Here is a 22,923-nt window from a genome sequence, read left to right on the forward strand (position 1 = left end):
AGCAAATATCTTTAACGTGCATATTGATTCCAAATGCACGTTTTGGGAGTCTTTGGAATTGAAGGGGTGATTACAGAATATACACATCCCTGCATAAGTATCAGGCATCATGGGAAGGAGAAAAGTCCAGATTTTTTTCAGAGGATTAACCACATCTGCTTTTAGTTTGGGGAGTCTTTTGATGACATTTTTTTAAAATGCAGAAACATAACAGTGAATCTAATGAATGTTAAAAGGAAAGGATGATGCATTTTCTAAGTGTAACCTGCCACTAGTGTCATAATGAAAGGCAGAGACTGCTCAGCTAGAAAGGTAGAAGTTCCCCAGCAGTAGAGGACAGATGAGACCTGAAGGGAAAACGAAATAAAGACAACAGCATGCAGTGGCTGACTGGGATGGCAAGCAGTTTGTCGATTTCACTTTAAGAACAGCAAGATTTAGAAGCAGAATAAAGGTATATCAACAGAGTCTGTGACACCATTTTTTCTCCACTGCTGAAGGGATCACTTACAGCACAGCCCCCAAGATTAGCTGTCAATTGGAAAAATTAGTTACTGGATCATACCTAAGATTTTGCCTACACATATCTCATTAATAAAATCAGTTATGTCAGATTTTTAGTTAAACATGTACAACTAAGGATTGTACAACTAAGGGGAAAGGGGGGGGGCAGAACTTAGTGGCAGAACTCATGTTTTGCATGCAAAAGGTCCCAGGTTCGAACCCCCTGCATTCTCCAGGTAGGGCTGGAAAAACTCCTGCCTGAAACCCTGGAGAGCTGCTGCCAATCACTGCTGCTAGTCCTGGGCTAGACAGACCAATGAACATAAGAACATAAGAAGAGCCCTGCTGGATCAGACCAAGGGTCCATCTAGTCCAGCATTGTGTTCACATAGTGGCCTACCAGCTGTTGACCAGGAACACACAAGCAGGGCATGAGCGCAACAGCACCCTCCCACCCATGGTCCCCAGCAACTGGTGTACACAGGCTCACTGCCTCTGGTACTTGAGGTAGCATGTAGCCATCAAGACTAGTAGCCATTGATAGCCTTTTCCTCCAGGAATTTGTCCAACCCCCTTTTAAAGCTATCCAAATTGGTGGCCATCACTACATCCTGTTGTAGTGAATTCCATACTTTAACTATGCTCTGTATGAATAAGTACTTCCTTTTATCTGTCTGACTTGGTGATTGGGTTCACACAATCCCGGAGGGGTAAATAAGCCATGGTAGTTTATTTCTCCACACATGCTGGTCTCGTGCCAGGGGTGGGTGGCTGGGATTTGCATCATTACCCTCACCAGCATGGCTTGCCGTGTCGTGTAAGGCCGGCGAGGGTGGCTTGTTGCCATGATTAACAAGCCACCCAAAATCCATGGGCTGTTTTAGAGTTCTGGGGTGGCTTGTTAACCACGGCAACAAGCCATCCTCACCGGTTCACACAACACTGCAAGCCACACTGGCAAGGGTAATTACGCAAATGTGACCAGCACAAGCTGCAGGGGAAATAAGCCACCATGGCTTACTTCCCCATCTGTGATCATGCAAACAGGCCCAGTATAAGGCAGCCTCCTATGTTCCTAAGTATGCTTATCAAGCATTTTGTTTTTCCTATAAGTATGGTACAAGCAAATTAGATGGTACTGGGAAGTGATCCCTGCTTCTTTATATTCTGTTTTTCTTTCAGAGGTGCCAAGAGAACAACACCACTGGGCAGCCTATATAACTGGTGTAAATAAATAGGATATCATATCTCTATTAAGCAACTGATATATCATACAAACACTAAAGCTTATTTAATCATATTTTGACCACTCTCAGAGGCTTAAGATAAATCAGTGTTTCCACCCAGTTATTCTAATGCACAGTTTATTGAAATCAGACCTGAATAACAGTGCAGCTTCCAGGACCAAGTACCACTTCAAATAAAATCTAATGGTACATAGCATCTAGCGGCCTGTATATGTACTGTGTACATTTTGCACACAAGCATTGTATAAATGTTTACACTGTTGATCTGTCCAGAATTTTCTGTGCAAGTGCAGACATATCATGTTGGATACTGCCCATTCATATCAATGGGCAGTACCCAACAAGGGAAACCACTAACAAATTATGTTGAGGTAACATAAACTACTCCAGTGTTATGGCAATAGTGTTAGCTGGCACACCAATTTCCCCAAGTAGTTTACATTAGTGCAATGTAATTTACTTTAGCAGTTGCACCCCTTTGGATGCTAGCCAATATAAAAACAGACAACACCTATATCCAACTATCTTCAACTTCAGAAGGAATAAACTTGATAGTGGTTTAATGTATCAACCATGGGTTCTCTTTCTGGGCTGTTCACAGTTAACAAACTATGGATAGCATGACCACATTGACACATCAGGACAACACAGAATTAAACAACCCATATTGTGAGTTAGCATTATGTGCGAACCCTGCCAAAGTGAAGTGCCATTATAACAATATAAGAATTACAAATAATAAAACAGCAAAGTAAATAATCATCTCACAACTAAAGTAACAGCAAATCAAAAAATGGGAAAACAATCTTAACACAAAATCCAAAGAGAAGATCAAAACAACCAAAGCAACCTGAAGCTCATGCCTTTATCCTCTTTGTAAAGCCAAGTCTTACCATGGCATCTAAAAGTGACTAATGCTGTTGCTAGGCAGTGTCTTTAGGAAGAACACTCCAGGGAGTTGGTGCTGCAACCAAGGCAGCCCTGCTCTTTATAGATGCTCACTGTAAGAATCTGGAGCAGAGCCTCCGGTGCTGAATGAAGGAGATGGGGGAGAAACATATGGGATAAAGCCGCCTTTTAGGGACCCATGACCCAAGCTGTTTAGAACTTTAAAGGCAAGAACCAGAATCTTAAAGAAAAATAGGCCCAGAAATGTTAGCACCATTCAGTGAATAGCACTGGGGAAATATGTTCAATGCTTCCTTAGACAACAGCCTGCTGGCATCATTTTCTAACAACTGCAGTTTTCAGACACTTTTTAAAGTTAGCCCCATGTATAGTGCATTACATGAACTTCAGCACACTCCGGGAGAGAGCGGAGGTCAGGAAGGCCTGGCGTGCCATGGTCCAGGTGGTCACGAAGAGTCGGACACGACTTAACGACTGAACAACAACAAATAGTGCATTACAATATTCCAGTTTTGAAGTTACTAAAGCTTTAATGATTGTGGCTAGGGCTGCTTTCTCTAGGAAAGGGCATAGCTTGTGTACCAGATGAAGCTGGTAAAAGGAACTCCTAGTCTGCCACTTGAGCAACCAAAAGCAGCACCAGATCAACCCAGAACTGCAAGCCTGAGTCTTTAGGGAGTGCAATCCCATCCAAAACAGGTTTTATTCCCAACTCCAGGATAAGCTAATCTCCTAACCAACAGTATCTTCATGTTAGCAGGATTGTTTGTTTGTGCACCCACATTCACTTCCCCACAGTTTCCATACATCAATTCGGGTTTCAACTACATCCCTCGGAGCAGATGAAAACAAGAGATAGAACTGGATGTCATCAACTGACATCTCAGACTGATGACACCTCAGACCACATCTGCAGATGATTTCACCCAAAGGTTAAAAAGCACAGATGGAACCCTGAAATATCCCAAAATCCAACGGTCATGGAGCCGAGTAGTCCCCCAAGCACCACTTTCTGATACCTGCCTTCCCTCCCCCAAAAATGAGCGGAACCACCTCAGTATGGTTCCCCCTGAACCCACCGCTGCACAGCAGCCCAGAAGGATACCACAATTGATGACATCAAAAGCTGAAATCCAGAAGAATGAACAGGGTCAACTGCCCCTTGTCTCCCAATACAAGTTGTTCACCACAGCAACCAACCTGTAAAAGGCCTCTTACCACTTGGAAAATCAGTGCAATTAGTGATACAATATTAGACACAACCCCAAGAATTGTTTAAAACCCTTGATTTAAAGTCATCTCTATGTGTAAAGAAAGTTCTTAATCTTACACATGAAAGCTGGTATTTTCCCTAAACCTTAGTACATTGCGCAACATTAACACCACATAGAACTGTTTTAAAACCACAGCAAAGAAGCTCAACATTCAAAAGTCCTGGATATAAATAAATAAGGAATACAAAGGCTTCTACAATTCTTCCATGCTCCCCACTTTAAACTGTATTCTAGAGATGTGAAGTTCAGGAAAAATTGGAGGGGGGGGGACTGGGGGGGATTGAACAATTCAAGGTGGGAATGGGGGGGAGGATACATATACACACACACACACACACACACACACACCAGGTTTCCCCAGACCTTCACCTCTCTTTGTATTTTATACTGTAAATTAAAACAATTTAAATAATCTAAATTTAAAGATGTTTTAAATGAAAAATATCTTCCCTATTTTGCATTTGAAAGACTTCAATACTAACACATAGACCCAACATTCTCATTTAAGGTACTTACTCCACTATTATATTTAGCAAACAATGGGGTCTATAAAGTGTTTATGAAAAGAAGAAAACTCACCATTCTAACTACTTCAGGGTAAGTCTGCTCAGTCAAACAGCCTCTGCTTATTGTAATGTAATCCACAAGTTCATTAAGAGTTGAGCGCTTGTATTCTTTCATTTTAAGGTCTGAAAGCGTGTCCATGAAGTCAAAAATGACACAGCACTGCTGAAGTTTTTTTAGAAACAACTCAGGTTGCTCCGAAGATGGAACGTCTGCAAGGGTAAAAGGAAAGTCTGTGTGAGTCTAAAATCATTCTTGTATTAAACAAATTATGCGTAAAAGGAAGCAACAAACAGAAGTAGTATCCAGTAAAACAACAACCAAATGAACAATTGTGCTTTTGGAGGTTGGCTTCTTGGATACTGAATTGCACCGTGGTCATCAATAATTCATTTGTAGTTTCAGAAATAAGCCCACACCAAAAGTTCTCTGGTAGTCTTAGTCCTGCAAAGGAATCAAGATCCTTAATCCCCACTTAGATTTAGCAGAACTGCAAAATGCTGAATATCTCACAGAGCTCAAATAATAAAGAACAAGAATAATCAAATCTTGTTTTTTAATACAGGCGTATCTAACTTGAACTTCAATACAGTATTTTCCAAACTACATTATACGGAAAATTCCTTGGACTAGATCTAAGTGACTAAGTCCCAGTCATTCTGAGATTATTTTATTGCAAGAGGTATCATTTGTCTTTTCAACTCATAGTTAATAATATCTCTCCATTGCAGAAATCTTTAATTTTCTATAACATTGTTACGGATATGTAGATGCAGAACGACCCAGAACATTTGGGTGGGGAGCGGGAGGGAGTAAACAAGTTTAGCTTTGATACAAAAGTATTGCATATATTTCAGTTTTTCTCAAAGTTTGGAGAGGTGGAAAAAACACTGTTTCACTTCTCTAGCATCAGCATGTCTGACCCACAGGTAAACCTTTCAGAAGTGTAACACTACACCTTTCAAGGAAGTCATGCTTCTCTGACTACGAAGAAGTAAATATTCAATATATGTAATCAAAAATCAATACATATGAATATAAATATGACTTACACGATGTATTCTACAATGTTCATTTATAGCCACAGATGCACAAACCTTTCACATTCACTTTATGTACTGAATCAATTGTTTGGCACAAAAATACCATTTAAGGAAACCATGAACGCTGCAGCCATACCATAAATCTCCTCAAATCAGTTGACAGTTTCTATTTTACTCACAGTGTCAGGTTAGTTACTCTGCTACACATCTTCAAAGGAAAAGCATAAAATGTAAATTAATCTCAAGTACCCAGGGGGCTAATGGTAATATGCAAGTCACAGTAAGGAACACTGATCTCTACATGAACAGGAGACACCAAGCAAAGGGAAAAGACTTCTCCCCACCCTGCAGTTTGATTAGAAACAGCAGCTTTATTCATAATGTTTAAACAGCATCATGAACCAAAACAAAATGTGTTTTAAAGCAGTGCTTCAATTTAAAAGGTTACTTTAGTCTATATAGATTTTGTGATTTTGAAGACCTGCAAAAAGCTATCTGCTCTCTCTTCTGAACTTCTGAAAAAAAAACCAGTACTTTTATTTACATACTTTGCATTTCCCAATGACACATCACTTGTGTAAAATTAAATTAGCATTTGGCCTATAGTTTACAATTTTCACTGCCTAGTAAAAACTCCTGGATTCCAAATCTACGTAGGAATTAAAATATATAGGTCTTTTGTGACATGGCACATTTTCCAATCAACAATGTATGGCTAGCAGAGGCCAACCATAGCGTGCTACTGCACAAAGGGAATAGAAGGGATCCTTCCTTTGCCACACACTATAGAGCCATGTAACTGTTTTCCATTGTCTGGCTGTGCTTCAGCTACAAAAGGGGTAGCCACCAGCATAGACCTCAGTTTCTTGACATCTGGTGTCACTTCTCTACTTCTAGTGTCACTAAATTTACACTGCAAACGCAAAATTTGTGTGCTTCCGTCTGCACAGTCACCCTATTGCTTGATCAAGTTGCTACTTCAAGTGCACTTTTCAGAGAAAAAACAAACAAAAGAGAAACAGCGAACATACCCAAAAGCAACAGAAGGAGCATACTTTTATTGGGACCAACTAAAATGGCACAATGCAGTGGACAAGCTTTCAAATTCTTCAGAACTGTTCTACGGGCTTAATGGTAAGCAAAACAAGGGGAGGGGAGGGGAGGCAGAGAGAAAAGCTGGACATGGAAAAACCAAGTCTGCAATTTGTAACAGTTTTAAGATGGAGTGCAAGAGGAGCTATGCTAATTTAATTAGATTATACCTGGGGTCTCCAATGTGGTGCCCCTTGGTACCCGCCAAGCCCACTACTTCTCCTGATTTTTATTCTACTTCTTTAAGAGGGGGTATTTAAAAAAAATTACTGGGAGGCTGGCATGCTGCAAAGCAAAATGCTGCCATCCAGCCCCATCTTTGCGTTCAAAAGAATGGTTTTGTGTTTTGGAGCACAGACCCCACCTTTGCCTTGTATTTATATTCTTGGGGAAGTTATTTTCTTTTAATCTCACCGCTTTGCTTTCTGAGAAATAAGTGTTTTGTGATCAGCCGTGGCTGCCATGGCAGCCATTTTATGAATGGGCAACCTCCCACCCATTACAACTATTCTGTGAGAGCACCCACAATACTCTCACACTTCCAAATGTGACAACCAACCTAAAAAGGCTGGGGACTCCTGGATTACATCATGCTAAGTGAAAAATCAAATTTCAGGGCTCCTGGGATAAAGCGACAATGGCTACTCCCCCATTTAAAATAAAATAAAAAGCCAAAAGTAACTTTGTTCTGTCTACAGCATTAAGTGGAACTTATAGGTTATTTGTGAGGGAGATAACAGCATTAAGGAGAAACGTAGCACATAAACTCTTGTCCTTTATGTATATCCTGTTCTACCAACTGACATTCATAGGACTGCTGACAATTTACCAACTGATCCCTTAATTTTAACCACCATTAATATTTATATCCTGCTCATCAAGCACCCAGAGCTACTTACAGCCCAAATATACTATACAATCAGAGGAATTTTAAAAAGTAGTAAATTGTGAACCAAGGAAAGCCTCTTAGGCACTGACCCCAGTTCTTGGCTACTGTGGCTTCTTAAAGAGTCAAGACCAGAGGATACAGTTTGAGTGTCTAGGGGCATTTACTAGGCTTCAACCTGAGTTTGATAGTGCTTTGTCCCTGGTGCTTCTGAGATCTCTCCAGGTGAATGTATCAAGATTCACAGGGTCTTGGATGGGATCCAAGAAATGGAAGGGCTAGGTTCTTCTGTGTCCTTAATATCTGAAGTATTCAGGTGCAAAGATGCCAAATATGTGACTGGAGGGGGAAATGTCCTTGTCCTTCTGCATGGCAGATCTCACCAAGACTCTGCCATGTGTTCTCATACAAATCATACTGATATCAGTAACCTCATAATTCTGAAGTAGTTTCCCTGTAAACTGAAATAGCAAAGCTTAAGTCAGCTGGCATTCAGCAGGATCTCAGTTTCTTCCAGGCACTTAGTAAGTCCTTCAACCTCTGCCTCTGGGTCAAAAGAGATGACACAAAGATGAGTGTCAGCAGACTGAGGTTACTGAAGCTCATATTAGCACAAAAGCTCTACACTACATGCAGCCGCTTTGTGAAAATGTGACATGTCTGAATCCTGGAGAATGTCCCAACAGCCACAGGGGACGTATAAAAAAGGAAAGAGCAAAAACCACTTGTGTGTAGCATAACAGTCCTGAGCTGTCAAACTACCACACATGCAAAAAAACAGTGATAATGGCTTGCATCCTGAGATAAATTAATTTAAGGAAATTTCAATCCCCTCCTTCCCAATGCAGCCACATCTCCCCCCCACCCCATTCAAAGCACCTAGAGATGGCTCCCCCAGACAATGTGGGATAGGACGCAGGGCATACTGGGGGTGGGGAGGAGTAACCCATAAAGAATTTGAGAGGCGTATTGCTCAAAACATTGAAATCAACAATAACAAATATTAAAATACAGCAGAAGCAGACCCGCAAGGGGACCGCTAGACTGTTGGATGACAAATTAAATGTACAAGTTATTTTGCCATCCCCTCGTTAAAGATAAAGAAATCAAAGAATTTTGCTAGTTAATATGCAGACAAAATTACAACATATTGTAATAGAAACATTACAAGTATTCCTTTGCAACTGTCAAATCTTGTTCCATAGTTAATCTACAGAGATGACTTTGGAAACCGCAGAGTGTTCACAGTGTTAGAAATTACTGCAGCTTGCTCTAGCTGCATAACTCTGAAGTACTCAAACAGTCTAATCGAACTCCAGATGCAGGGTGTTTGTTTTTAATAAATACAATGCTGAAAACTCTTGACAAAAAGCATACAAAAAGCTTACAACCACTGAAATGGATGAGATTGTCAATGTAAGATTCCAGCACTTGCTCAAGTGTTGGGAATTAAATGTGGCTTAATTGAAATGGGCCACACATTATTTCTGCCAAAATGGGCATTCAAAAAAACTGAGGAGTGAAAGCTCCATTCCCAACCATTCCATTTTCCCAACCTTTACTCAGAGATTTTTAGTGACACTGATACATTCAACACCAAACAGGATATTTTTGTTGTGTTTATAATTTTACTGATTTTCAAAGTAGCAATACAATGCAACAATCATTACTTAGCCCCAAACACATATAAAATATACCCTCCTTCTCCCATTGCTGAGCATACCCCAACCTAAAGCCCCATTAACATCAAACAAAACAAGTACATAACTAAATCAGGATTAGAGTTCAATGTTGCAGCATAGCTATTTAGTCTCTTATTCAATAATTCCCATATTTGATCATGATTATCTGGGGTTTCCTGTCTATTATTCCCACTTCTTATTTCATTACTAATTTCAAAATGTACTCTTCCTTACAGAGCAACTATTACAGCTCTAGCAATCCATTCTTCATCAAATTTTTGGAGGGCGGAAGCAGCAGAAATATACTCCAAAATGCCATGATTTAAACAAAACTTAGGGAGGTTGACAAGATCAAGTTAACCCACTTTTCTCCTATATGTACCAGATAGCCATTACATCTCCAGCAGCGATCACTGCCAAAATCCTCCAAATACAGAATGCCTGACAGGATGCCAATGCTATCTAGACATTTTTTGCTGAATTAGTTTAGCTAAAGAACTACTCTTATAGTCTTTATGGATTTCACTGGTTGTTGTAACACTCAAGTTTCTGTATTCAACATCTCAGACCATCAAGGCTTATCTAGGTTTGATATGATGCAATTACAAGTAATCATTATAGTACAGGTAATACACAGTACAGCATTTAACAATGAGAATAGATTGGGGAGCTTTGGAGGCACCAAATGCATCAGTACAAAAATTTCCAGGCAAGAGTTGGATGTACTATGTACTAAGTTGGATGTATTAAGAGGTGGATGTACTAATAAATAGTATTTATTAGTAGTATTTATAAGACATCTATAAAACAGATTTTTTTTTATGTTTGAGCCATTCTTCCTATGGTCTCTAGATTATTTTATTTGCACAGCTGTTTATTCACTGTTGCTGCTAATTATTGTTTTTTAATGCTTGCTTGTCAGCCATTTTAAAGGAGCTAATGAGCTGGAAATACAGAATATAAATATTTACAAGAAATAAAATATATTATTTCTGTAATTGGCCTGATGCTTTAAAATTATCCTCTGTATCAGATAGGTTAGTGTATAAATTCCTCTATTTACCCATTCCTTTCAGAGAATCATTTTGTCACCACTGGTGGGTTCTTCCACTGAGAAAATTCTGCATGACAATCAGAATGGTCAAAGGATAGGTAGGCATCTAATATTTCCATGCTTTTCTAGTTGCGGTTATGGAAGGGCTTAAAAGTTCATGGATGACATAGATGCATGGAATCTAATAGTGCCTAACCGTTTATGGAATCAAGATTCCCTTCCTCCTATTGTAGGGTTGTTGTTTTTAATCAATATAAGCAACGTCATAAATATACATACAGTGGTGAGAAAAAGTTTGTGAACCTCTTAGGATTGTCATATATTTCCAACCTAGAAATGAAATAAATAAATAAAATAAACCTAAAATATTATTAGATCTTACTCTAGCCCCATAATCCTAGAAAAAGAACAACAGATAACCTGAGTAAACAAATGACATGCAAACATGATGCTTTTCCAACATTTATTTATCCACAACTGAGTCAACGTTCAATATCCATGTGTGAAAAAGTCTGTGAATCTTTAGATTCAGTACCTGATGACACCCCCTTGAGCAGTAATGACTTCAAGTAAGTGTTACCTGTAACTTTTCGTCAGTCTCTCACATCAGTTTGGAGGAATTATGGCCGATTCCTCCTTAAAGAATTGCTTATACTCAGTGACATTTGACGGTTTCCTTGCATGAATAGCTCACTTCAGGTCCTGCCACAACACGTCGATGGGGTTTAGGTCCAGACTTTGAGTAAGCCATTCTAAAACATGGAATTTCTTCTTCTGCAGCCATTCTTCTGTAAATATGCATGTATGTTTAGGATCATTGTCTTGCTGCATGACCCACTTTCAGTTCAGCTTCAGCTCACAACAGATGGATGGCCAGACATTTTCCTCTAAAATCTTCTGATATACTGCAGATTTCATTGCTGTGTCAATGATGGCAAGCCATCCAGGTCCTGAGGCAGCAAAGCAGGCCCAAACTGCCACATTCCCACCGCCATGCTTGACAGTTGGGATGAAGCCCTTCTGTTTGAACTCAGTGTTTGTTTTTCACCAAACAGAAAGTTTCTCACTGAGGCCAAAAAGTTCTAAGTTTGACTCATCTGTCCAGAGAACGCTGTTCCAGAAATCTTAGAGATCTTCTATGTGATCTTTAACAAACTTAATACTGTATAGCATGTCCTTAATCTTACTTTCTACCATATTTCTGTTTGTCTTTGGCAGAAGAGGACTTACGTATTTGATGACAAAATATAGAATTCTCTGTTGTAACAGTAGGAAATTCTCTTCCTAAAATCAGGGTCTCACTTTTGCCCCAATTAGCACAATATCCAGAGTATTCGCTAAATTTTGTTATTGCTGCAACAAGGCAGGAAGCAAATCTGTTAGGTCAGATAACAATGAGTTATGCTCACATACTGAGAGAGAGAGAGAGAGAGAGAGAGAGAGAGAGAGAGAGAGATTGGCATTGTCGACCAAGTAAACTGCTTTTGGCCAATGAACTATGCTGTTTTTGACCTATTAATATAATGTTTTATAAAATTATGGAAAATCTACATATATTGGCCTGGATCCAAAGACTCTATGAATGAAGTTCCACAGGTGGAAAGAGCACTCTCGGCTTCCATAAGTGAGTGGGGGGAGATTATTTTCACAGGTTCCCCCTTTCTCCTGCAGCCCTACCCCCTCCAAATCTGCTCTGGTGTTAAACAACCCCTTAAATCAGTATGGGAGGTGACACAAGTGGGAGGTGGAATTGACAAAAAAAACCCCTCCATTTGCCGGAATCTTCACTAGATCAAAGGCCCCTGCCTTCACGAAAGGACCCTTTTCTTGAACTGAAAAGCACCTCTGGAAACAACCCAGTGTTTTTTGACATATTATTCTACATGTATGAAACCTTCACCAGATGTTTATAATCTTGGGCGGAAAAAGTGTGCCTGTCTGCAACTGGGCTGCGAAGGTGGATTTGCCAGTTAGTACTTGATTGTGAAGAGTTCCTGGAGAAAATGTTGTCTAAGACACTATCTGAGCGGGTGGATTTATTTAAATAAGCAAGAGAAAACCTGGATTTAAATCACTGGTTTAAATCAAGTTTGACACAGATAGTTCTTCACATATTGCTTAAACAATTATGCAAATCCAATAACTAAAACATATTAATTTACAACTCAATACAGCATTTTACAACACCATTGATGGCATATTCCCAGATATGGTCTCTCTTCCTCCTAGAAACCATGATAGTCTTTCTGTGGCAAAAATGTGGGGGAATATAGGAACAGGAAGCTGTGCCTGTACTATGATGTTTTACTTTGTCTTTCCAATTCACTCCACAGCTCCTTTCTACTCTGCCTCCATCCATTATTTCTATATCATCTGTGTCCTAGCAAACTCCTCTGCCTTGCTCACCCCAGGTCTGCCACCACATAATCACAGAACAACAATTTTATTCATTATCACATGTGACTTTCATCAGAGGGGGTGTTCAGACGATCAGGTAGGGAGAAGACGCCATTGTAGCTTCTCCCCATGCGTGCCATGCGTGTGACCGCCATTTACATAATTACCTGCACTACAGTGCAGGTTGATGAGTCATCCGAACCCAGCATGCAGTGTGGCAGGGGTGGCTTCGTACCCACCATACAACCTCTACTGCATGTTGTGGATTGTAGGGTAGATACGAAGCCACCCACTCCGCACGCTGGGTTTGGATAACATACCAACCCGCACTGCATCGCGGGTAATTATGTAAATGGTGGCTGTGCATGCAGCACATGTGGGGGTGAGAGGAGAAGCCACGATGACTTCTTCTCCCTATGCGATCACTTGAATCCAGTCAGAGGAACATAGGAAGCTGCCTTACACAGAGTAAGACCACTGGTCTCTAAAGCCCAGTATTGTGGACGCTCACTGGAAGCGGCTCTCCAGGGTTTCATGCAGGATGTTTTCCTAGCCCTACCTGGTGATGCTGGAGATTGAACCTGGGACCTTCTGCATGTAAAACATGTGCTCTGCCACTGAGCTGGGGCAAAGCACAAAACTTTCAAAAAGCAAACACTAGTAGCTAGACACTAGACAGATACATTTTTTATGATAGGAAGAACAGAAATGAATGCCCATGTCTGACTGGTAGGTAATGCAATGTGTATGAGTTTGACAGAGCCATTAATTCATTTTTGTGAGATGTTTGGTGTAGGTTTAGCATGCTTGGGATTAGATTTAATTATAACTATGTTATTTTTTCATTGAGAGAAATTTAGTACTTTAAAAAAATTAAAGATTTTTTTTAAAAAAACAATAATCTATTATATCTTTTAATAATTGATTTGTATCCATCCTGCTTTTGACAGCCAGCCTCGGGAAACCCACCTTAAGTTATTACACTCTGAAATTATCCTTCATGAAAATTAAAGAAAATGTATAAAATGAATCAAATATAGATCTTGGTGATGTTGTTATAGAGTACATGCACAGCAAGCCTGCATATAGTACATTTCTGGAAGGATATTACTGAAATCACCAGTTGCCATATTATTCCTTCATTATCTATTCTGCAATTTAAATTTTACATTTAAAGATTTCTGCACACGCACACACAAAAGAAAGGTTAAACTAATATTAATATCAAACAAAACTTTAATGGCATAGCCTTAGCGAAAACATAAAATTCTGAATGCAGTTAATAGGAAAGCTACAATCTGGGACTTTGTTTGCTTAAATTAATATATTTTTATTAAACTGATAAATGGTGAAGTTAGAGTCATGAAAGGTTCAACAAAACGGGAGAAAGTAATTGATCCTATTAAACATGTAATATATTAATGCAAATATAATTCTATGTGTTATAGCTATATGTCAGGGTTGGATCGGAGCCCATAGAGCCCCAAAGCAGTTCTGATTCTGAGGAAGAGATAGAAACCACGGGAGAGGAACCCGTGCGCTGTTCAAAGGCACCGCCGGAGGAATAGCCCCTCCCTGCTCACATTCCTGAGAGTGGTAGCGACCCTGGCAGGCAGGGGGAGGGACAACTGGAGCTTCAGGATGCTAGGCACCGGGACAAGCGGGAGATGGAGGGCGCCGAGAGGAGGCACTCAGCCCACTTGGCGCGACGTCAACAGCTGCGCCCCGATGCCCCACAGGAAAGGGTTGGACTTTCGCCTCCTAGCCCTTATGTTCAGAGGCTTCACGCCTTTTCCCTCCAAAACGGAGACCAACTGTTTCCCTAAGGCTAGAAACCCCGGATAGGCAGCTCTCTTAAGTTTCCCTCATTAGGCTCAGGCAATTAGCATCTGTAAGTGTCATTAGGTTGAATGGAAATAAAGCCTTGGAAAAGAGCCCTATCATCTGCGTGTTGATTTTGGCCTCTTGAGGATTTCAGAAGGCAGCAAGGGTGCTCCTGACAGCTTCGTCTCCATTTTGGAGGGAAAGGTGGGAAGCCTCTGAACGTAAGGGCTAGGAGGCGAAAGTCCAGCCCTTTCCCATGGGACATCGGGGCGCAGCTGTTGACATCGCACCAAGTGAGCTGAGTGCCTCCTCTCAGCGCCCTCCATCTCCCGCTTGTCCCTGCGCCAGTGCCTAGCGTCCCGAAACTCCCCTCCCCCTGCCTGTCAGGGTCGCTACCACTCTCAGGAATGTGAGCAGGCAGGGGCTCTCCCTCCAGTGGCGCCTCTGAACAGCGTGCGGGTTCCCCTCCCATGGTTTCTATCTCTTCCTCAGAATCAGAACTGCTTTGGGGCTCTATTGGTTCCGATCCAATCCTAACAATAGATTACAAGAAGATGAAAATATATAAACATACATTTAAAAATAAAAAATACAGTCATGTAAATTACGCTTCCTGAATAAAAGAAGATTCTTTCTACCTAAAATGAAGACATGTATACTGCTTGGGAATTAAATGCTTTACCTCAGTAAAAAAAATGCAGGAGATTTTTTTTTATTTTTTGAAGGGCCATCAGTGTGAAACCCTTTCCTATAGGATTACTCTTATTTAAAGACAAAAGACTTTTTGATCTGCAATCAGTTTAACACTTTTCAATCTTAGCAGGGATGCCTAGCATTACTAACCAAAATATGCTCTTCCTACATCTTCCTAGCCTCTGTCCAGTAAGGCTAGGGAAGCTGCCATCTGGAAGATGGGGTAGTATCCAGTGCTGCCAATCCATGCATAGGGCTCACGTCCGCTTTTGCTCCACACATGAGGCCAACGCTGCTGATTCTGTTGCACAAGTGGCACCCACTGCTTGTGCAATGGTGTTCTAGTGCTTCTGGGGGCAAGCCCCAAAATGAGTGGAAATGATCATTTCTCAACAGGGCAGGTCGGTGGAGCTCTTTTATGCAGTCACCAATGGATTCCACCCAGAGAATGTACAGGCTTGGGCGGGGGGGATGAGAAGCTACACAAAAATCAATATTTACAGACAGGCTGTCATGAGGAAAGCCTAAATACCTGCCATGCATTTTACAGTTATGGCATTATATACAAGAGCCACCACCACAGTTTGACCTTTTATGTCACTAACAACTTACCACACAGCATTTCCTGTCATTTTCTCATTCCTTTCCCATCCTTGTGTCCAAACATTTCTCAAAGCAATTCAATCATTCAATGATAGTCTATATAAGCACTATTTAGCAGGAGCACCAAGGCTTTGGAGTTGTTAATCCAGCTCTAAAATTGATCTCCTCCCACCACTTCTTTCCTTGGTCTCCAAGTAGAAAGTCATGCAAAACATTCATTTCAACTATATGATCATTTGGCACAGGAATCTTTCATTAAAGCCCCAGATGAGTTTTGTTTTATATTCTGTTTCTATGTATCTCTCACCTAAGCCAGATAGCACATTCTGCTTTCTCAGTTTAGTTCTCTTTTCTTTTTTCTTCTCTTTTCTTTAATCAAAGGTTTTGATTTTGCCTTGAAACTTAACACTGAACCTACACGCCTCAGCTTAATTCTAAAAACTACTTATGTCCTGTTTTGGTATCGTCTTTCCTTCCTTCTTGCAGGTGTACTTACATTCCAATCAACTCTTGCTCAACACCACAGTACACACTATGTGTTTCTTCCTTTATGAAGCAGTTTAATGACATTTACCGGGTAAGGCCACTTTTTCTAAAAATAGAACATTCTCACCACATCAGTGGCACAAGATCATGCCTTATGCATAAATAACATACACTGGTACAAGATCATGCCTTATGCATAAATAGCACACAGTGGCAGTAGATCATGCCTTAGCATAAATAACAGTTCAAGAACTGACATTTTTGAACACCTTTCCTATCAAGAACTATTTTAAATATTTGGAAGGAAGAAATATTCAATTTTAAGTATTTCAGGATAGGAAGGCTGAAGAAATCTGCCAATTACAAAGAACTGAGCTTTGTTCTCGTTCATCACTTGTCTGTCCAAAAGTCTACATCAAATACTGAGGGCACAAGCAATTCAACAACCTTAAGATCATTAAAATGAGAGGATGCCTCTTATTTTGACTAGCAATAGCAAATCAGATAGTCCTATCAATTTAAACAACTTTTTAAAATGCAGTTTGCTCTTCATGTGGAGTATTGGTATTCTGTAATTCCATGAAAGGAGAAAATCTTTCCTCACAGAAATCAGCATTTTTGAGAGACTCAGGTTTCAGTTTACAAAAAGCAAGCTTGTTAAAGTAAGTTTAATGTGTGTTGATAATCCCTGATAACATCTCAGAATAAACCAATAAGTAGTGATGCAATGCCCATGACACAGCATCTCAGAATAAGGTGAGATAAAGAGGATGGGTTCAGCAGGATTTCCGGCAATTATGGGTGAGGCTTCAATTATCTACACAGATTCTGTACCCACTTCCCAAAGAGCAAAAGAAAAATCTGGACATTTGCTTTTTTGGATAAATTTCCCTATTCTTTTTTAGCACAGATTTTTAATCAATTTGGTGAAGTTTTGCTTTTTAAGCACATGGGTACACCTAGCCCTCAACATAACCTGGTTGTTCATAGATAAACTGGAATATGAAAGTAAAAAAATGAACCTCTATCTCTTACTGAAAACACTAAGGTACACTGATTGTAGTAAGTATAAAGGGCTTCACACTCCAATATGAAAAGGTTCAATATGAAAGTAGTTGAAAGCCTCCCACATTCCTTCCTCATCTTTATATTTCAACCAACATTCCACAAGGTCCAAGCTCAGCCCTGACCTCAAACATTCTCTATCAACAAACCAAGCCACGCAATTTTTATGCATTCAATTTGTTTGAGAAGTGATTCTGCTTTTAACACAGTTGTTGTATCTGTTCAGAAGTCCCAAAGAAAACCTCAGGACAGCATTATTGATAGCGCTGTAGGTTATGTGGAAAATACTGAAAGAAATTCAGTATACTTTGACCTGAAGTATTCTTTGTTGCTTTGACATTGTTCAGTATGAGAGAGAAAGGAAAAGGGGAAAGGTGCAGTGAGTCTGATGTAAATTTAGCTAGCACTTTATATAGTTTTTCATGTAGTAATTTTCAGAATCCTTCCGATGAAACAGCAAAAGTCCCAAACAGAATCAGCTTGCCTAATTGGTATTTATTTGCTTTAAGGACAAAAGTAATAGAGGCAAAGAAAGAAATACATAACAAGGTGAAACCTAGAGCTGTGCATCTTCCTCAGATGAGGCATGTTTTTGAGGCAAATATCACAACCTCTAAAGTTATTTGTACTACCTTGGATTCGAGGTAACTCAATCTCAAGATAGCCCTGAAGCTTCAGATATTCCTTGAAATCTAGAGGGAGTGTTTTTAACTCTTTAGTTCAGGGATCCCTGCCATGGCACCCACAGACACATCCAATGGCACCCATAAAGGGGTCCCCAACATGGCACCCACCCGCAAAAAAAAGCATGTTGTTATTATTTTCCATTTTTAAAATATATATACATGGATTTGTATATATCCATAGCAATGAATACATATGAAATGCATACAACTTCCTAGCAATTATACACAGGCTTCAACAAAAGCGGACCAATTATCCAAATAAGCATCCATTTGAAGGTGAATATGCCACCCATTCAAATATTGAAAGCACTGTAAGACATTGCATTATAGGAGGTGAGTGTTTATCCTTCCAATGTTGTAATATCAGCCTTCTAGCTCTCAAAAGGGCACAAAGAATCCATTTATGCTGACCATGTCTTAATTTCCATGAAGTAGGTAAATAATATAAAAGAGCATGTACATCTGTGAATATTAAAGACTGTTCCAGTACAAAATTTATCTGTGTCATAACCTCCTCCCAAAAAGAGACAACTACTGGGCATTGCCAAAATATTTGATTAAAAGAAGCATTAGCTGTATTGTACTGCCAGCGATTAGCTGAATTAGACAATCCCTTATTAAAGAGATGCTGTGGTGTCCAACAGACATGAAACAAACCTAAGATGCACAGCTGCGATAGATGCTAAAGCGGTGATCCGCTGATTAGGCGTTTTGTGGTGGCACCCACAGCAATTTCTCAAATTCCCAAATGTGCCCATGGGTCTAAAAGGGTTGGGGACCGCTGCTTTAGCTAACAGATGTTTGAACCAAGCTCTACAAACTTGCCATAAATAGAACATACCTCTGGGGGTACTTTATCAGAAGCTCTTTTAGGCTGCAATCCTATAAACACTTACCTGGAAAGAAGTCTCAATGAACTCAATGGGGCTCACTGATTTTTCTGCTCATTGTTTGGCAAATGACTGTCATCAGGCTGTCTCCTCCTCTCTGGGCAAGCCCTCTCCCAACATTTCCCACTGAAAGGGAACACTGAGAGGCCAGTCAGACCATGCTGCTTGAAGGTACCGTGATCACCATCAAGCAGCAGCATCCAACAACCGCCCACCCCAACATTTTCCAAGGGAAGGGCCCATCAGGAATCACTGCTTGAAGGAACCCCAAGCACCTTCAAGAAGCAGCCTTCACCCTATACCTGCTTTTTTCCAAGGGAAGGGCCAGTCAGGAGTGTGCCTGCCTGCTTGCCTGCCTCCCCTCAGTTCCGGTCACCGCTTGGTAGCAATGCTGCTGCAGCTGCCATCCTCTCCCTCACACTCACCCATGCATGTTTAGCCAGCAGTGGAGACACTGTAATAGGTCACTGCCACTGGGTAAGGGCAAGCACAAGGGAGAGGCTGCTGGCTGTCCATCCTGTCCCCTTAGAATCATAGAATAGTAGGGTTGGAAGGGGTACTCAATGCAGGAATCCAAGTCAGAGCATCCCTGACAGATGGCTGTCCAGCCTCATCTTGAATGCCTCCAGTGTGGGAGAGCCCACTACCTGCCTAGGTAATTGGTTGTTTGGTCACTCCTAAGACCTTCAAAATGCCAGATGTTGTAGAATGGCAGGATAACATTATGAATATTGAGCCTGTAATAGCTGGTTGTTTGTATTAAATTGGGAATAAACCTTTTAATCTTGGAAAAATTCAACACATTTTGATTTGGATGTGATAGAGCAGACAAAGGAAATTCATTTACAAAATAGATGCCACTCTTCCCCCCACCCCGCTTTCCTTTCTAAAGAAGAAAGCACTATTATCGCTGGGTTATATATTATTACTACCCATAATTAGCCACAGTAATTTTTGCCAAACTTAATGAGCAAGTTCTAACTCCTTTGCAACCCTGTCTGTACTGTTGCCTTTTCAATATCTGAGCTGGTGTCATCTGATGGAAGAAGTAGCTGTGATTCAGCAAGCCTGATATTTAATCCTAGTCCTGTCAGGAGCAGACTGGGTGGCCTTTTGGGGGGAAAACAACCTCACCTCCCTGTTCGTGTTTGTTCTTTCTGTAGCACAGGTGTGATCAAACTACCCCAAAAGGCGCTACCTGATTTGCTGCATGTGCTCTTGAAATCATTATTGCTTCGTAGCCTTCACTTGCAAAATGCAATGACTGCAATTGCTACAGGAGAAGCACACCATGGCTGTGTGTGCCTGGTTTCGCTGACTCTTAAGTGGATATTTTTAGAGAGTGTGAGAAATAGGGAGCATTTGTTAAATATACCAAAGCTGAGTGATTGATAAAATGTTCTGTACTTTACATTCTGGCTACATAACTGAAATAATGGTATTTGCTCTGGTTCTCTAAAATGCTAGGGCCCCACCGCTTGAGCTATTCAATGATGTGGCCTTGCACAGAAAGATGGCTGCTTTTTTGCACCACTTCGAGCGCAATCCTATGGATAGCCCTCCGTTCTACCCCACACCCTGCTGGCAAGAGCTAGCCAAGCGAGAAGAAGACAAGAGGCTTTTACAGCCTCCCATTCCTCCAATTATGTTATTTTCAGCTAGACGGGCCTCTGAGCTGGGCGGGGACAGGAATGGAGAGGCCTGCAGATCCAGGAGGTCCATGCCTCTCCTCTCCCCTTCCCCTTCCCCTCCCCACCCCTTTTCTCCCTCTCGGACCCTCTTCCAAGGTCACTGTTGCGACCTCAGAAAAGGAATGACTGAAGAGCGTGCTGCAGCAGCCGCAGTGGCAGGAAGGGGAAATACCTGTTCAGATTTTCCCCTCCCCAGGTCATAGTTGTGTATATGATCTCAGGAGCCCCCCCCCCCCGACTCTGCTCTACCCTGTTGCCTCTGGTGTTTATTGCATGACTTGTGTAATATGAACCACTTCACCGCAATTTAGTAATCTGGAACACTAATTTAGGGTTATTTATGTGATGTACAAAACATGTCACTTACACTGTGTATTCCACATAGAAATGATGCTGAATATACATATCAGGGTAGGTGGAGAGATTTGAAGTCTTCCTTCTCTCCAGCCCATAGGATTTTCACACAGTAGAAGAGGGTGGGGAGGTCAGAGCAACAGCTCTGCTGAATGGTTTCTATATCACAGCAGTTAACTCAAGACATATCAAAAATTAAAAGCATTTCATTGTCCCTGGATCATTGGTGAGTTAGTCCTTGCATAATAAAGAAGCATATGCTGAGAACAGGTACGGCCAGAAATATGAAACTGAATGTCGAAATAGGATGTTCAGTGAACTTGTGTTTTTGATATGGCTTGTTCTGTGAAAACACTTTAAATATTTGCACAACCCACAAAAGGTTTGGCAGGGCTGCATAGTTTATGCATAACTCAGGATGTTGCAACCAAAGTTTCTCATACTACGTACAGATCTTGCAGAGAGTTGTAATCCTGTTTTTGTTTCCTTATTCCCTAGAATATGGAGTAGGTGGGTGATGCATTGAAATTTACAGGACTGAATTGTGGCAGCTGAGTTAGGGCTTCTCCACATGGAGCTTTTATCCTGTCACTGAGATTGGTTAGTCACGGAAGTTTGCAGGTCCTTTGCATGACGTCATCAACCTCCAGGGTGTCTCCCGCACTAAATGACCTTTATCCCATTTTTTAAAAGAGCAGAGATAATGAGCTATCAAATTACAGCACATTGAATTTCCTTGTGAAAAGAGGAAGTCGTACAATAAGAGGAGCTACACCACAGCGCCATCTAGTGGCTGTATAATGAAGAATATAGAACATGAAGATAAAGGGGAAAAGGGGGGAAGCACGTCCAAAGGGACCAGTTGTGATCCTGCATTTAAAACGGAAGCAGAAAGCCCCCTTAAAGTTGCAGGATTTTAGCCTGGTGTAGAAATGCTCTCGGGATATAGGGAAGGGAAGGGGTGAGACAGCTTAGGCTTGCAGGCAGTAGATGGCCTACTGTTTCGCTTTGCTGCTTTATATCTGTATTTTAAATCTCTGCATTGCTGCTAGGTTTTATTCTGGTTGGATTGTAGTTTTAATGCTTTTATATTTTATATTGTTTTACTGTGTGCTTTTTGGTTTTAATTTTTGTGAACTGCCCAGAGAGCTTCAGCTATTGGGCAGGATAGAAATAAATACCCGCATCCCCAAATTCAAAGGCACTTGGAAGCACTTGCTGTTCACTGATATCTGAGGCTAGTGATCATACATCAGTTCCTGTTCCCCACCCACCATGGTGGGCTTTGGATTTGGGGCCAAGGTATACACCGGGAGGGGGGGGATGGATTGTTTAGCATTTCTCTCCATAGTCCAGTGATCAGTTCAAGTTCAGTGATCTTGTGATCAAACCTTTCCCATAGCATTACTCCACATAATTTTATGCTGCCAGCTTAGGGTGCTGAAAATGAGCAACTATTTTGTTGTTGGAACAGAATGCAGCATTCTACAGAATGGCCCTTTTGATGGAAGGAGATCATCTTTAGGCATAGCTAATCAGGGATTCCAATGAAAGCTACTAGCCCTGTTCCGACATCATGCTAATCCATGACGGCTAGGACTTTTGAATTTACCACGTTGGCTTAACATGACATCTGAACAGGTGTCTGTCCCAACCATGGTGGTTTATTAACCACAGATTGATCATGTTCCTTAACCACTTCCTGCAAGATGGTTAGTGGGCTCTACCATGGCTTAGCATAGTTTTTGAACAGCCTCTGTGGTTAATTGACAGCTGCCATAGAACTCCGCAGCAGGAGCGGCCAAAGAAGGAGTAGCCACCAAGCACCAAAATGGCTGACAGTGCAAAGGCCACTGGAATGCATGACCACCCATCCAGAGGACTGCGGGTTCCTGCGGGAGGGACGGTGGTTAGAGAATGCTTAGTCTAACCACATTGCGGAACATGGTTATCTGCACGTGTGGCAGTAGCACTTGCTG

The 22,923-nt window shown here is 41.0% G+C and overlaps 1 protein-coding gene across 6 annotated transcripts in view; it reads right to left on the reverse strand.

The window, feature by feature from the left end:
- PPP2R5E (protein phosphatase 2 regulatory subunit B'epsilon) overlaps positions 1-22,923 on the reverse strand; it is a 105,805-nt gene that overhangs the window by 44,676 nt on the left and 38,206 nt on the right. For all 6 annotated transcript variants that reach the window (XM_084836765.1, XM_084836724.1, XM_084836776.1 and 3 more), the window contains one exon: positions 4,514-4,710. In XM_084836765.1, the coding sequence (XP_084692891.1) occupies positions 4,514-4,710 (197 nt within the window). The remainder of the gene's footprint in view (positions 1-4,513; positions 4,711-22,923) is intronic.

Source organism: Heloderma suspectum, chromosome 1 (assembly GCF_057233095.1).
Source record: "Heloderma suspectum isolate Gila_16-S chromosome 1, 16-S_ref, whole genome shotgun sequence".
NCBI lineage: Eukaryota > Metazoa > Chordata > Lepidosauria > Squamata > Helodermatidae > Heloderma > Heloderma suspectum.